The 12,903-nt window shown below is 45.2% G+C and overlaps 1 protein-coding gene across 1 annotated transcript in view; it reads left to right on the top strand.

The window, feature by feature from the left end:
* Positions 1-12,137, top strand: part of LOC114692333 (actin-85C-like) — a 34,190-nt gene extending 22,053 nt beyond the window's left edge. The window contains exons 7-10 of the mRNA XM_037208756.1: positions 2,897-3,058; positions 8,811-8,999; positions 9,479-9,660; positions 11,454-12,137. Of these exons, the coding sequence (XP_037064651.1) occupies positions 2,897-3,058; positions 8,811-8,999; positions 9,479-9,660; positions 11,454-11,597 (677 nt within the window). The 3' untranslated portion in view covers positions 11,598-12,137. The remainder of the gene's footprint in view (positions 1-2,896; positions 3,059-8,810; positions 9,000-9,478; positions 9,661-11,453) is intronic.
* The last annotated feature ends 766 nt before the right edge of the window (positions 12,138-12,903 follow it).

Raw genomic sequence — 12,903 nt, 5'->3', positions numbered from 1 at the left:
GGAGGTCTCTGGATCCCTCTCGGCACTGCATGAGGACTTGCCGAGTCAGGCCAGGCCTGTCTTTCATCTCACAGGTTCTGGTGCTGTTGAAAGTAGATATATTTGTTATGGTTTGAGTGTGAAATGTCCCCTGCAGGCTTGAGTTATTGTGGGGCTATCGCTCATGGGTTCCGGGCGGTGACTGATCCTGAGGGCTCTCATTTTGATGGAGTCACAATTTCACAGAGGTTGGGAGGCAATGGGAACTGAAAGCAGGGTCTGGTTGGAGAGAGTTGGTTGTGGCAGCATGCCCTGACAGGGTCTGTCTGTCTGTCCCCGTCTTTGTTTTCTCTGGTTCCTGTCTGCCATTTGTGAGTACATCTGCTCTAGCCCATGCTCTTGCCATGATGCTCAGCCTCTTAACATGGGTGCCGACTGCATAGACCATCAGTAAAAAATCTTTCCTACTTTTAAACGATTGCTCTCTAGTAATTGTCACAAGACTGACACAGTGAATGTGTGTGCATGCACATTCCTGTGTGTTGTGTGTGCATGCGTGAAAGTATGTGTCTGTGCACTTGTAAATGTGCACATGGAGGATAGAGGTTGATAACAACAGCCTTCCTTACAACTGTCTGCTTTATTTATTTTTTTTGCTTTTTTAAAATTAATTTTTTTTTGCTTTATTTTTTTGAAGACAGTGTCTTGGCTCACTGAACCTAGACTAGAGCTAACCAATTGACTAGACTGGCTGGCCAGTGCACTGCAGGGACCAACCTGTCTCTATCCTCCAACCCCAACTACCCAGAGCTAGGGTTATAGACATGTCCCCCCATCCCCAGCTGGATGCTGGGGATTGGAACTCAGTTCTCATGCATATGCTGCAGACACTGTCCCACTGGGTCATTTCCTCATTTTTGATTGCCCATTGCTATTGCAGATAACAGTTGATTTTTGTACATCGATACTGTATTTTAATACTCTAAACTCATTTGTGTGCGTGTGTGTGTGTGTGTGTGTGCCTTTTTTTCTAGATAGGGTGTTACTGTGTAGCCCTGGCTGTCCTGGAACTTGCTCTGTAGACCAGGTTAGCCTCAAACTCAGGCTAGCCTCTGCCTCTCAAATGCTGAGATTAAAGGTGTATGCCACCACCACCTGGCAAATATATATCCTTAAAATTTTTAATTATATTAATTTATACTGTGTGCCATGGTGTATGTGTGGGGGTTGGAGGACAACTTTTGGGGTTTGATTCTCTGTCATGTAGGTACCAGGAATTGCATTCAGGCCATTAGGCTTGGTGACAAGTGCCTTAACTTGCCTAAGCCATCTGGCCAGCCCCGTGGTAAACATATTTTGACAAGTAGCGTTTACTTTATTATTTCCAAGCCAGGTGGGTTTTTTGTTTGTTGTTGTTTTTTAAATTGTTTCATTCTTTTCTACTGACTGCCTAGGCCTCACTGTTCTGAGTGGAGGCAGTGAGGATATAAATCTTTGTCTTTCCCCCAGTTTTAGAGGGAAATCATTCAGTCTTACAGTGTTAAGCACTGACATCAGCTAAGGGTTTCATATTTTCTTCACTAATTTAAATGAGTTCTCATGTGCTCTTATTTACTGAGAATTTCTTCTTTTAATCAGGACTAGATATTGGATTTTGTCAAGATGCAATTTATGCATAGTGATGTTAGATGTGACAACTTGCTACAATCTAGAATCGCCTGGGAAGAGAGTCTCAATGAGGGATTAACGTTGGGTTTGCCTGTGGGCATGGCTGCTGGGTTAGCTTAACTAAGTTAATTGACTGGGAAGACACAGCCCCACTCTAGGTGGTACCATTCCCTAGGCAGAGTGTCCTGACTGTATGAATGGGGAAATGGACTGAGCATGTCAAGCAAGGAAGAGAGCATGCAAGCATTTGCTTCCCTGTTTTTGACTGTGGATGTGATAAGACTAGCTGTCTGAAGTTCCTGTCTAACTTCCTCATATGGTGGAAACTATTATCTGGAATTATAAGCTAAAATAAACCTCTTTTTCTCCTAAGTGGCTTCTGTCAGGGTGTTTTATCACAGCAACAGAAATGAAGCTAGAACATGTATCTATTGGTGAAATCATATTAGTATTGATTTTGAGCTGTGGAACAAAGGCCATTTAATTCTTTAAAAATGCATGTTGTTAAAATCAACTTGTCAAAATTTCACTTTGGAGTTTCGTATCTGCAGTCATGAGTGACAATGGCCTACTGTGTTCTTCTCCCATCTCCCAGGGACCATGGGGTACAGTACATGATGGCCGATGTCTTGGGAACAGATTTTGTCATTTTCAGCTATTGTGGATGAGAGGGGATCAATTCTGTCCCCTGTCATGGCTGGAAGGGGAGGTCCCTTGGACTCAATTTTGCTTAATTGAAATGTGCAGTTCTTGATCCCAGGCTCAGCAAGGAAAAGGAGAGAACAGAGAACTTCCTCGACCCCAGTCCACTCCAGAAGCCACTGTGCCACACGCAGTAGGCCCCTTATTGTCCACCCCTTAGCATGTCACACCCTCTGTGAACTAGCACACGTGGGGACCTTGCTAACTAAAGCACACACCTCTGGCATGGTGTTCAGGCTTTCCTAATACAGGGCACCTCTCAGAAAGTCACACTGCCCACCAGGCCCAGGCAATACTTCCTCCCTGGTCTCTTTGGCAGCTATCAGTAAAGTTGCATGTCTGATTTAGCGAGAAAACCTACAGGCTTATATCCAAACCTGGTGGTCAGCCTTCACTCTAGTTCACGTCCTTTAGAAGAAGCCGGCTCCTTGGCCCCTTTCCCTTCCCTTCTGTATTTCCTCCTCCACTATCCCTTCCTATGGAACTAACAGTTGCCAAGGGGTGCTATGTAACGCACATCATGATGACAGAATGCCTTCTTATGTAGGGACAACTATTGAATCTGGAGAAGGGATGACATACATTGTGCCTATTATGAATGGCTATCCTTTGCAACTGTCGACCCTCAAGCTGGACGTAGCTGGACAAGACCTGACTTCGTACCTCCTGAAACTGCTTTCAGACAGTGGGAACTTGTTAGTGGGTGCAGGTAGGAAACAACTATTCTCAGATACACAAACCAGTGCTGTGTATAACATTCTCCATTTTCAATGCATGTGTGTATAGATGACCTGTGTGTGTGCATTCAGAGGCTGAAGGACAACCTCAGGTTTCAGCTACCCACCTCTTTTGAAACAGGTCTTCTATTGGCTTGGAGCTCTCCCATGAGAGTATGTGAGATGATTCTATTACAGAGGAGAGTTGACAAGTACCCCATAAACAGTAAGGGCCTTGGGTCTTTCATTAGGGCTTAGACGGGATAATACTTGACCCCCTTTGTGCCCTCATCCTGGGCTATATTTTTAGTTCATACAGTGTGCATGACAGCCATTCCCAATAGGCCATTGGCCTTTCTGGTCTTAGACAGGGAGTAGAAGACTGAACCCTAGAGCAATAAAAATAGCATCAATTAGAAGGATGGTGAAAACTGATCAGGCCAGAGTCCTTGCATGTTCCTGGCTGCCCACTCTTAGCAAGATCCATGTGTTCATCATCCATCTGTCTTCCCAAATGCTGATGATTATACTCATCCTTGCAGATGAAGGAAGTGGAAGTTTAAAAAAGACAATAACAAAATAAAAAAAGAAAAGAAACCACAAAAAGGAAAATAAAAAAGAATAATTAATTTGCCTAAGTATTAATTAACCAGTTAGCCAAATAAATGACAGAAGTAAGATGTGAACCAGAACTGTCTCACCAAAACCCAATCCAGGAAGGTGAAGGAGGGAAACACTGGGATGTAGCAGAGTTCCAGAAGCCAAGGACAGAGAAAGGAGCAGTGGATGGTACCATTTGCTGGAGGGAAGGAACAGAGGGGCCTCCAGGATCTGGAAGGAGGATGGAGGAGACATGGTCAAGGAGGTTGGGGTAGGTCAGGAGTAGCAGCACACACACGTAATCATGGTGCTTGAAGGTGGAGGCAGGAGGATTAGGAGTTCAAGGACATCTTCAGCTACAATTATGTTAGAGGCCATCCTGGGCTACATGAGACCCTGTTTCAGAAGAAGAAAAAGAAAAAGAGGAGGAGGAGGAGAATGAAGAGGAAGAGGAGGAGGAGGAGGAGTGGGGAACTGGAATAAAAGGAAGAGGGAGGAAGGGGGAGGGGAAGAAGAACAAGAAGACAAGGAGGGAGGAGAAAAAGTGGAGAGGAAAAAGGAATAAGAGGAGAAATGAAATCAGGAGGGGAGGAGGAGTTAGAGAAGAAGGAAATGGAGGAGTTGGAAAAACTGGAGGAGATGGAGGAGGGGTTGGAAGAGGAAGGAGAGCTGAAGGAGGAGGAAGTAGAGGAGGAGGGGTTGGAGGAGGGCATAGAGGAAATGAGTGAGTTGAAAGAGGAGATCCATTAAAGCATGTTATGCAGGCATGAGTGCCTGAGTTCAGGTCCTTGGCATAACCCATGTCAAAGCCAAGTGTGGTGGAGGGAGTGGTGGGAACAGGTGGATCCCTAGGAAATCATTGGTCAGCCATCCTAGCCAATCAGGTGGAGGAAAAGGAGATGGAGAAGGCTGATTCAAGTGAAAGTGGCAGTCTTCAGGCTGAAAAGAGCAGATGAGACCTGTGGTTGGAAGGCTTCTCAAGTCTTGCCTGCCAGCCCTGTAGCCCTGCAGCCTGCTTATAAAATAATCACTCAGAAGCTTATATTAATTATAACTGCTCAGCCATTAGCTCAGGCTTATTACTGTCTAGCTCTTATACTTAAATTAACCTATAATTCTTATTTATGTTTAGCCACATGGCTTGGTACCTTATCTCAGTTCTGCCTTGTCATCTTGCTTCCTGTGTCTGACTGGCACGACTCCTGACTCTGCCCTTCCTCTTCCCAGCATTATTTTAGTCTGCTCACCCTGCCTATAATTCCTGCCTGGCAACTGGCCAATCAGTGTTTTATTAAACCAGTGTACAAGAGCACTATCCCACAGCATTTCCCCTTTTCTGTCTAATAAAAAGGAAGGTTTTAACTTTAACATAGTAAAATTACATATAATAGAATCATTATCAAGCAGGAATTACAGTTATAATATCTAGTCTATTTATATTTTGCAAAATTAGAGAAAATATTCTATCTATCCTCTATTTGTGAGTCTAAGGTTTCATATCTACTTTATCTTTTATCATAACCAAGGAAAATTATAGCTATAACTATTTAGTCTTCAACTACATCAGAGACCCCAGAAGGATATAATATTACCTAAGCAAACAGGAAGTACATTGTAAGCAACTTCCAAAATTCTGAAAATGACAGGTGTAGGAGACCAGCCCCTACTATTATTTACCCCAGGAACTCTTGAGGATTGAGGGATAAGAGACTTAGTTAGAAATAAGGAGAGAGAGAAACGGAGAAAACAGGATAGACTCAGGTGGGCCTGGATCCTTATTCACTGGCCCAGAGCTTTGTTCAAAAAGCTATTTATAACAATGTCAAGGGGTGGAGCAAAAGACCTCCCCCTTGCTAGTTAGACTCTTACAAACACCCGGTACCCAGGCTCATGGTCTAATCAACCTCTTATGCAGTCCTGCTGCGTACAGCCTCTAGGAAACCTAGTGGGCTCCAACAGGCAGGCAGTCTGCTGCCTGTCTGGATAGTCATCCAAAGTTCCTCTGTAATGTTGGGACATCCTTCTTCAGCCTACAGACCGAGAGTCTCTCAGTCTCTTCTCTCTGTGTCCTGTAGAATATCTGGCAATTTCTTCTGCAAAGTAGGAACCTGAAGGATCATCTCGCCTTGCAAAGTTCAGTGGTCACCGTCCTAAGGGTCCTGCACGTCCAGTTTATACAACATATTATCATCAGCCCAGGCAAGAGTAGCCTCTTGTCCAAATGGCTATTTTTTTCCAAGAAGAGGAAAAACTCTATATGGAATGTCTTCAATGCCCATCTTCCTCTTTGAAGTAATTGATGCTGCCAGGAGCAGATGTGTCTCATTGTCCAGAAAAGTCTTAAGTTTTTAAAACATTTTAAATGTCATATTCTGTAGGTCTTTGAAGTATTTGAAGATTACCTACCTAACTGAAATAAGTCTATATATGCCTAGAAAATTTAACATGACTATAAGTTTGATTATCATAGATGACTAATAATCTGCATTTCTCAATTATACATTGCAATTTTAAATGAGCTGCACAAATATAATATCTTAAACAAGAGTAGAAATATATATACACAGTATAACAAAATTAACTTTAAATTTGTAATAAACTGAAATCTTTGGCAATATAAAACATTTTAAACAAGTTGTTGCTCTTTAAAAGTAGATTCAATAATCTATCCTTTCATCCTATCATATCTATAATATCTCCTTTTCTTCTTTAGAAAGAAATTACATTTATAATCAACCTCCTTTAAATAAAAATAAACATTTATAAACAATATTTTGGGAATTTGGGCATAGCTTCTCATACTACTTCCTGCTGGATAGGGCACTGGCAATCTAATGGGGGTCCTGAGAAAATTAAGAATTATGATCAAGTTCTGACTAGAGTAGACTGTGAAGCTGCATTGTCTGAGCCAGTTGCCTTGAAGCTGATTTTGGATGTTGATCATCTGGGCCATGGTGTCATTGGAGACCTTTCAGAGTGTCCTGGTTGATCAGGACCATATTAGCCTAGAAGCAATCCACAGATTCTCATCTTCTGTGGAAACAAAAGTAGAACCTCTTTTCCAAAGCAACGTATTCTTAGACACAAATTTTGAAATCAAGATACCTTTAATATATATATTGGTTTAACTTAGCAGCCTTTACAATCAAATGTCTTTCTGCAGTTAGAAATCCCAAAGATAACACAATCCAGATTCTCTGTGTAATATCCATCTTTACATGGATTATTTTTATATTACTTTTACTGTCTCTTTAAAGACTTTATTTTTTTAAACTATTTCTTTATAAACTGTTTAGAGGTTCATTCCATCTGAATCTGTCTTATTGTGAATCTATTGCTTTAAACTGCAGTGTGGCTAGGACAGAAGTGGCAACCTGGGCTGCTGACTCTGCCCATCTCAGCTTTTCAACATGGTGGGGGTTGTTGTCCCATTTACCCTGTCAACTCTGGGATCCATGCTGCCATGTAGTATGCAGCTAGTGCAGCTAGCCCATAAACCCTTTTTGTCTGTATGAGTAAAGTCTAAATCTACCATGCAGCATGCTGTGCAGTTAGGAGACAGCTCTGTGTACCCAGGCAGGAATCCACCATGCTGTTCTCAAGCCCACACACCATGAACCCACCATGGCCAGGGGAAATGTCACTATACTGTGGCCCACCATGAGCGACATGAGTTAGGAAGGTATTTTTTTTTTCTGAGACAGGGTTTCTCTGTGTTGTTTTGGTGCCTGTCCTGGATCTCACTCTGTAGACCAGGCTGGCCTCGAACTCACAGAGATCCACCTGGCTCTGTCTCCTGAGTGTTGGGATTAAAGGCATGCACCACCACTGCCTGGCTAGGAAGGTGTTCTTAACTACATTTATAGTCTCTTCTTAAGCTCTCTCGGGTTTTAGGTGGAAACTCTTGCCACCACATCTGGGCACCATTTGTAGTTGGAAGGTTTCTCAGGGCCTGCCCAGCCCCGCATCCCACAGCCACTTATAAAGTAATCACTCAGAAGGGCAGAGTCAGGAGTCACCAGCCATACACAGAGAAAGCAAGATGACAAGGCAGAACTGAGAAAAGGTACCAAGCCATGTGGCTAAACATAGGTAAGAATTATGGGTTAATTTAAGTGTAAGAGCTAGTCAGTAATAGGCCTGAGCTAATGGCTGAGCAGTTATAATTAATATAAGCTTCTGAGTGATTATTTTATAAGCAGGCTGCAGGGCTGGGCAGGACCTGAGAAAACTTCTGACCACAGAGGCCTCCAGGTAAGCAACACAGGGAAGTCCCTTTTAGTCAAAGCTCAAAGACAACAGTAGACAAAACATAAAAGCCTAATCAAAAGGCATATCTGGGCTTCAAACCTGTTGTCAGAAACCTGGGAAGGAAAAGAGCATCACTTGCCAGGTTTTCCAGGCACGGGGCCTCACTGGTCATAACTAGTCCTCCAGAGACCAGCAGGCATGGGGCGGGGTGTAGGCAGACTTTTTTGTCCTGCCAACCAATTCCCAAATAATCATACAGAGACTTGTTATTAATTATAACTGCTTAGGTAATAGCCCAGGCTTGTTACTAACTAGCTCTTATATTTTAAATTAGCCCATATTTCTTATCTATGCTCTGCCATGTGGTGGTACCTTTTTTTTTTTCAACATGGCAAGTTCAGCTTGCTTCTCTCCAAATCTCAGGACTCCTGAGACTTCGTCCTTCTTCTTCTTCTTCTTCTTTGTGCTCTCTTCTTGTCCATTAGTCCTGCCTAACCTCTATCTGTCCAGCTATTGGCCAGTCAGCTCTTTTATTAACCAGTGAGAGCAATACATATTTACAGTATATAAAGATTATTGTTCCACAGCAGTGGTGGGGGTCCAGAACACCCAGGTAATAACTGTGAATTGGATTTTGTAGGCCCCACAACCATCACACACAGCAGGGTTGCATCTTAGGCGATGCTGAAGAGACCCAGCTCTGTGCCTCCTGTGAAGGGAGGATTATTTCCTCATGCTCTGCCCTTACAAAGCCTGGCCCACAGCCTGGCCAAGACCCCACTGAAGGGATTGCATGGACACAGTGGCTGTCTAGGAGTGGGGCTACCTTCCTGTGCCCACTCTCATGAGTGGCACCCTACATGTCCCTGCTTCTTGGTCTTCCTTACCTTACAGCTGACCGTGAGTACATCAGGGACCTGAAAGAGAAACACTGCTATGTGGCACTGGACTATGACATGGAAATATCAAAAACTGCAGCGCCTTCCTTCCAGAAAAAATTCCAGTTGCCTGATGGCAAGGAAGTCAACATGGGGCAGGAGGCTTTCATGTGCTCAGAGGCACTCTTCAACACCAGCCTCATCGGTGAGTCCAGGATCGGGGGCGGGGGGGGGCAGCGGGCCAATGGGCACTCACAGAGAATGCCATGGGTAAGGAGAGCGAGGTGCTGACTGGCATGCACTCCCCCCATCCCAGACACTCACAACATGAGCCATAGCTACATGACGTACCCATCATTCAAGGCTGGTGTGGGTTGCTTGCTTAAACAACAAAAGGCAAGTGAAAGCAGTTACTCAGTGGCACTTTCCAAGGCTAACTGTGAGTTGGGACACTGCCCTACAGATGCCAACAAAACAGGTGATGCCAACCTCATCTGAGGCATGGGAGGTCAACTCTTGTCAATGATGGTGCTGGCAGGCCAGGCTTGTGACCTGCTTGAAGTCCACGGGCCTTGAGGTACTTGGTGGCACTTGGGGCCATTCAGAACCAGGGAGGTATCCCTCCTTACAATACTAAAACTGGGAACCTTTGATCCCAAAGCCCTCTTGTGCATTGTCCCCCAGGGAAAAGCAACCTGGGGATCCACATTCAGGCCCAGGAGAGCATCACATCCTGCGACCGCTCCTACTGGAAGACTCTTTTTAGTCATATCATGGTGTCTGGCGGCACCGGTGCCTTCTCAGGCCTACGACTCCGGCTGCAGAGAGAGATAACAAATCTGGCCTCTCCAGACCTCTGTGTGAAGGTATTGGCCTGAGCCTTACCGGGGGCCTCAGGGGTCAACCCATGCATAGTTCTAGAGTGGCTTTTGGCTCCAGTCATTATGCTTCCCATTTGAGGATGCACCAATAGCAAAAGTGGCAGAAGCCCCTGGCATTTACATCCTTTGTGTGGGGTGGGGTGTGGGGTGGGGAGTAGGGTGGGAGGTGAGGGTGGGGGTGGGAACAGTGACAACAAGCTAAACTAGTATAGCAGGAGTGGTAGATGGGAAGGATCTGTAGTCTGAATTGTGGACAGTGGCAGGCTGGGGTGCTCAACACAGAGAACATGTGCTTAGAAGGCACCAAAGTGAATACTTCAGAGGGGATGGGGAGCTATGGGGGGCCAGGAAGAGCATGTGGGCTTATTTTGTCTTTTATGTGAATTCGTGTGTGTATGCGTGTGGACACAGAGGCCTTGTCCAGCTCTATTCACGGGTTCTGAAGATCTGAATTCAGGTCCTCACACCTGAGCCCATCTCCCCCATCTTCTGGAACAGATCTCTGTAAGCTAGAGTTTTCCTGCCTGGCCCACAGTCAGGACAAATCTCTCTCACCCGCCAGTCCCACAGCTGCTCAGACCCAACCAAGTAAACACAGAGATATATATTGCTTACAAACTGTATGGCCGTGGCAGGCTTCTTGCTAACTGTCCTTATAGCTTAAATTAATCCATTTCTATAAATCTATACCTTGCCACATGGCTCGTGGCTAACTGGCATCTTCACATGCGGCTTGTCATGGTGGCAGCTGGCAGTGACTCCCTTTCCCTTCCTGTTCCCTTAATTCTCCTCTCTGTTAGTCCCGCCTATACTTCCTGCCTGGCCACTGGCCAATCAGTGTTTTATTTATACAAAAACGATATCCACAGCAGCTCTCACTGTGTAGTCCTGGCTGGCCAGGGACTTGCTATGTAGACTAGCCTGTTCTAGGTCCTCCTGCCTCTGCCACCTGAGTGCTGGGATCACAAATATGTGCCACCAAGGCTTCAACATCTCCTAATTTAAAAAGTTATCTTTTCCACTGGGGAGAAATGACTGCCCACAAGTTCTTCCAGGTACGGACACTCTGGGTCCCATTCAGAACTGTTCATTTTTTTTTCAATGAATATCTTTTTAAAAGGTTTGTTTTTATTTTATGTGTACAAGTGCTTACTTCCATGTACGTGTGTGCACCGTGTGTGTGCAATGCCCATGGAGGCTAGAAAAGGGCGTAGGATCTCTGAAACGAGTTACAGACAGTTGTAAGATGCCACGTGGGTGCTGGGAACTGAATCAGGTCGTTTGTAAGCACAGCAGATGCTTTTAACCACTCAGCCATTGTTCCAACTACAAAGGAATACTTTCTAAACAAAAAATTGTAATTGCACTTGTTTTCTTGTGTCTGTATGTGTGCATGCATCACAGTATGTGTGCTGAGGTCAGAGGACAACGGTGGAAGCCATTTTTTTCTTCTAGTATGTGGGTCCCAGGATTTGAACCAAGGTACAGGCTTGGTGGGTGGATCTTTATCCACTGAACCATCTCGCCAGCCGCAAGAACAGTTTTTTTAATCCTTATTTATTTGTGTATGTGTGTATGTGTGTGTGCATGTGCACACATGCTACTGCACATGTGTGGAGGTCAGAGGACCACTTGAAGGAGTCAGTTTTCTCTTTCTACCATGTGGGTCCTAGGGATTGAACAAAAATTGTCAGCCTTAGGGCAGCTGTGTTTGCTGAATAGCCTTCTCATCAGTCCAGAGTGGTATTTTGATGTGGATTTTCTTCCCCTCCCTCTAGGTGGCCATCTCTCCATATGCCAAGTACGGTGCCTGGGTAGGTGCCTCCATCTTGTGCTCTCTCCCTATGTTCAAGGACATGTGGGTCACAAGTCAGGAATATAGGGAAATTGGCCCTTCCATCATGTGTAGAAGAAACCTCTGACTGGTGGCTTTCAGGTTCCATCACCTGGGCCAACATCACCATGCCCAGGCTGAGCCTCAGCCTAACTGAGCAGGCCACAGTTAGAACAAGCTTACAGCAAGGCCCCTTTTCTCCTGGAAGACAGTAAAAGTGTGCAACGGGACTGATTCTGCCTGGTGTCTGGGTGGCCCCTGTAGCATCCCAGTATAACAGGTGCTGATTCTTCCTGTGTGGTGGTCAGGATAACTCAGTGATGCTGGATAACAAGCATCCCAGCTCCCAGTGCCACAAAGTGATTTGCCTATCACCCTACTGCCTGCATCCTGAAGTAGGGGTCACTACCCTCACTTGAGACCTTCTGGTAAGGCAGGTACCATCTTTAGCATTCACTCATTGTGAATTTCCTAGTTCATTTTCTGTTGCTATAACAAAATATCCTATACCTGATAATTTATAAAGAACAGAGGTTTATTTAGGGCACAGGTTCAGGAATATGACACCAGCCTCTATGAGGGTTTTGTGCCCTCATTAAAACACAGTGTGGAACACTGTGGACTGAGATAGCATCATGGAAGTTTAAGTTTCTTCCTCTTCTTATCAAGTCATTAATGCCATCAAGAGACCCCATCCTTATGACTTCATTTAACCCCAGTCACCTTCCAAAGCCTCTAAATACCATTAACATATAGATTCGGGACATCTTAAACACCAGTGGCCGAAGTTAGGAGTCCTCTGCTGGGTCCCACTGGCAACCAGGGGACACGGTGGGTGTATATCACAATAGACACAAGTCATACAAAGCCCCACCCCAACCCCAAGAGGACAGGAAGGAGCAGAGTTAGATGGTACAGGGGCTGGAAGGGGGTTAACAGCGCACACTGTGCAAGGGGTCTCAACCCTTCAGGGGATGTAGTCCTCATGAGATTGTTGTGAGGCCCATTTTATTGGGTATGGCTGTAGATGCAGAAACTGCAGCCAAGGTAGACTGGATCAAGGCTATAAAGGTCAACATAAGGACTTGAAATGAGTGAGTGGGAGCACTGGGGACTGATACATATAAGGCAACCCCAGGCTGGATACCTGTCCCTACCCCTCTTCAGCTGCAGCAGCTTCTGCTCAGCAGCTGCCCCTATACCTTGCCCAAGCAACACAGTAGAGCTGGCCCTGAAGGTGTAGGTGTGGGAGAACTAACCCTGAGAATGTGAAAGCCAGAGAACTGGCCCCGCCCCTTGCTCATTGCTGTAAGGCGTGAACAAGCCAAGGCAATGCAGAAGAGCTCCCCCTGGTGGTGAGGACAAGGGAGAACTGGTGGGCTGATCAATCTTGC

Source organism: Peromyscus leucopus, chromosome 1 (genome assembly GCF_004664715.2).
Source record: "Peromyscus leucopus breed LL Stock chromosome 1, UCI_PerLeu_2.1, whole genome shotgun sequence".
Classification (NCBI taxonomy): Eukaryota; Metazoa; Chordata; class Mammalia; order Rodentia; family Cricetidae; genus Peromyscus; species Peromyscus leucopus.
The sequence above is the reverse complement of the archived record's forward strand: the minus strand, read 5'-3'. Positions and strand labels throughout refer to the sequence as shown.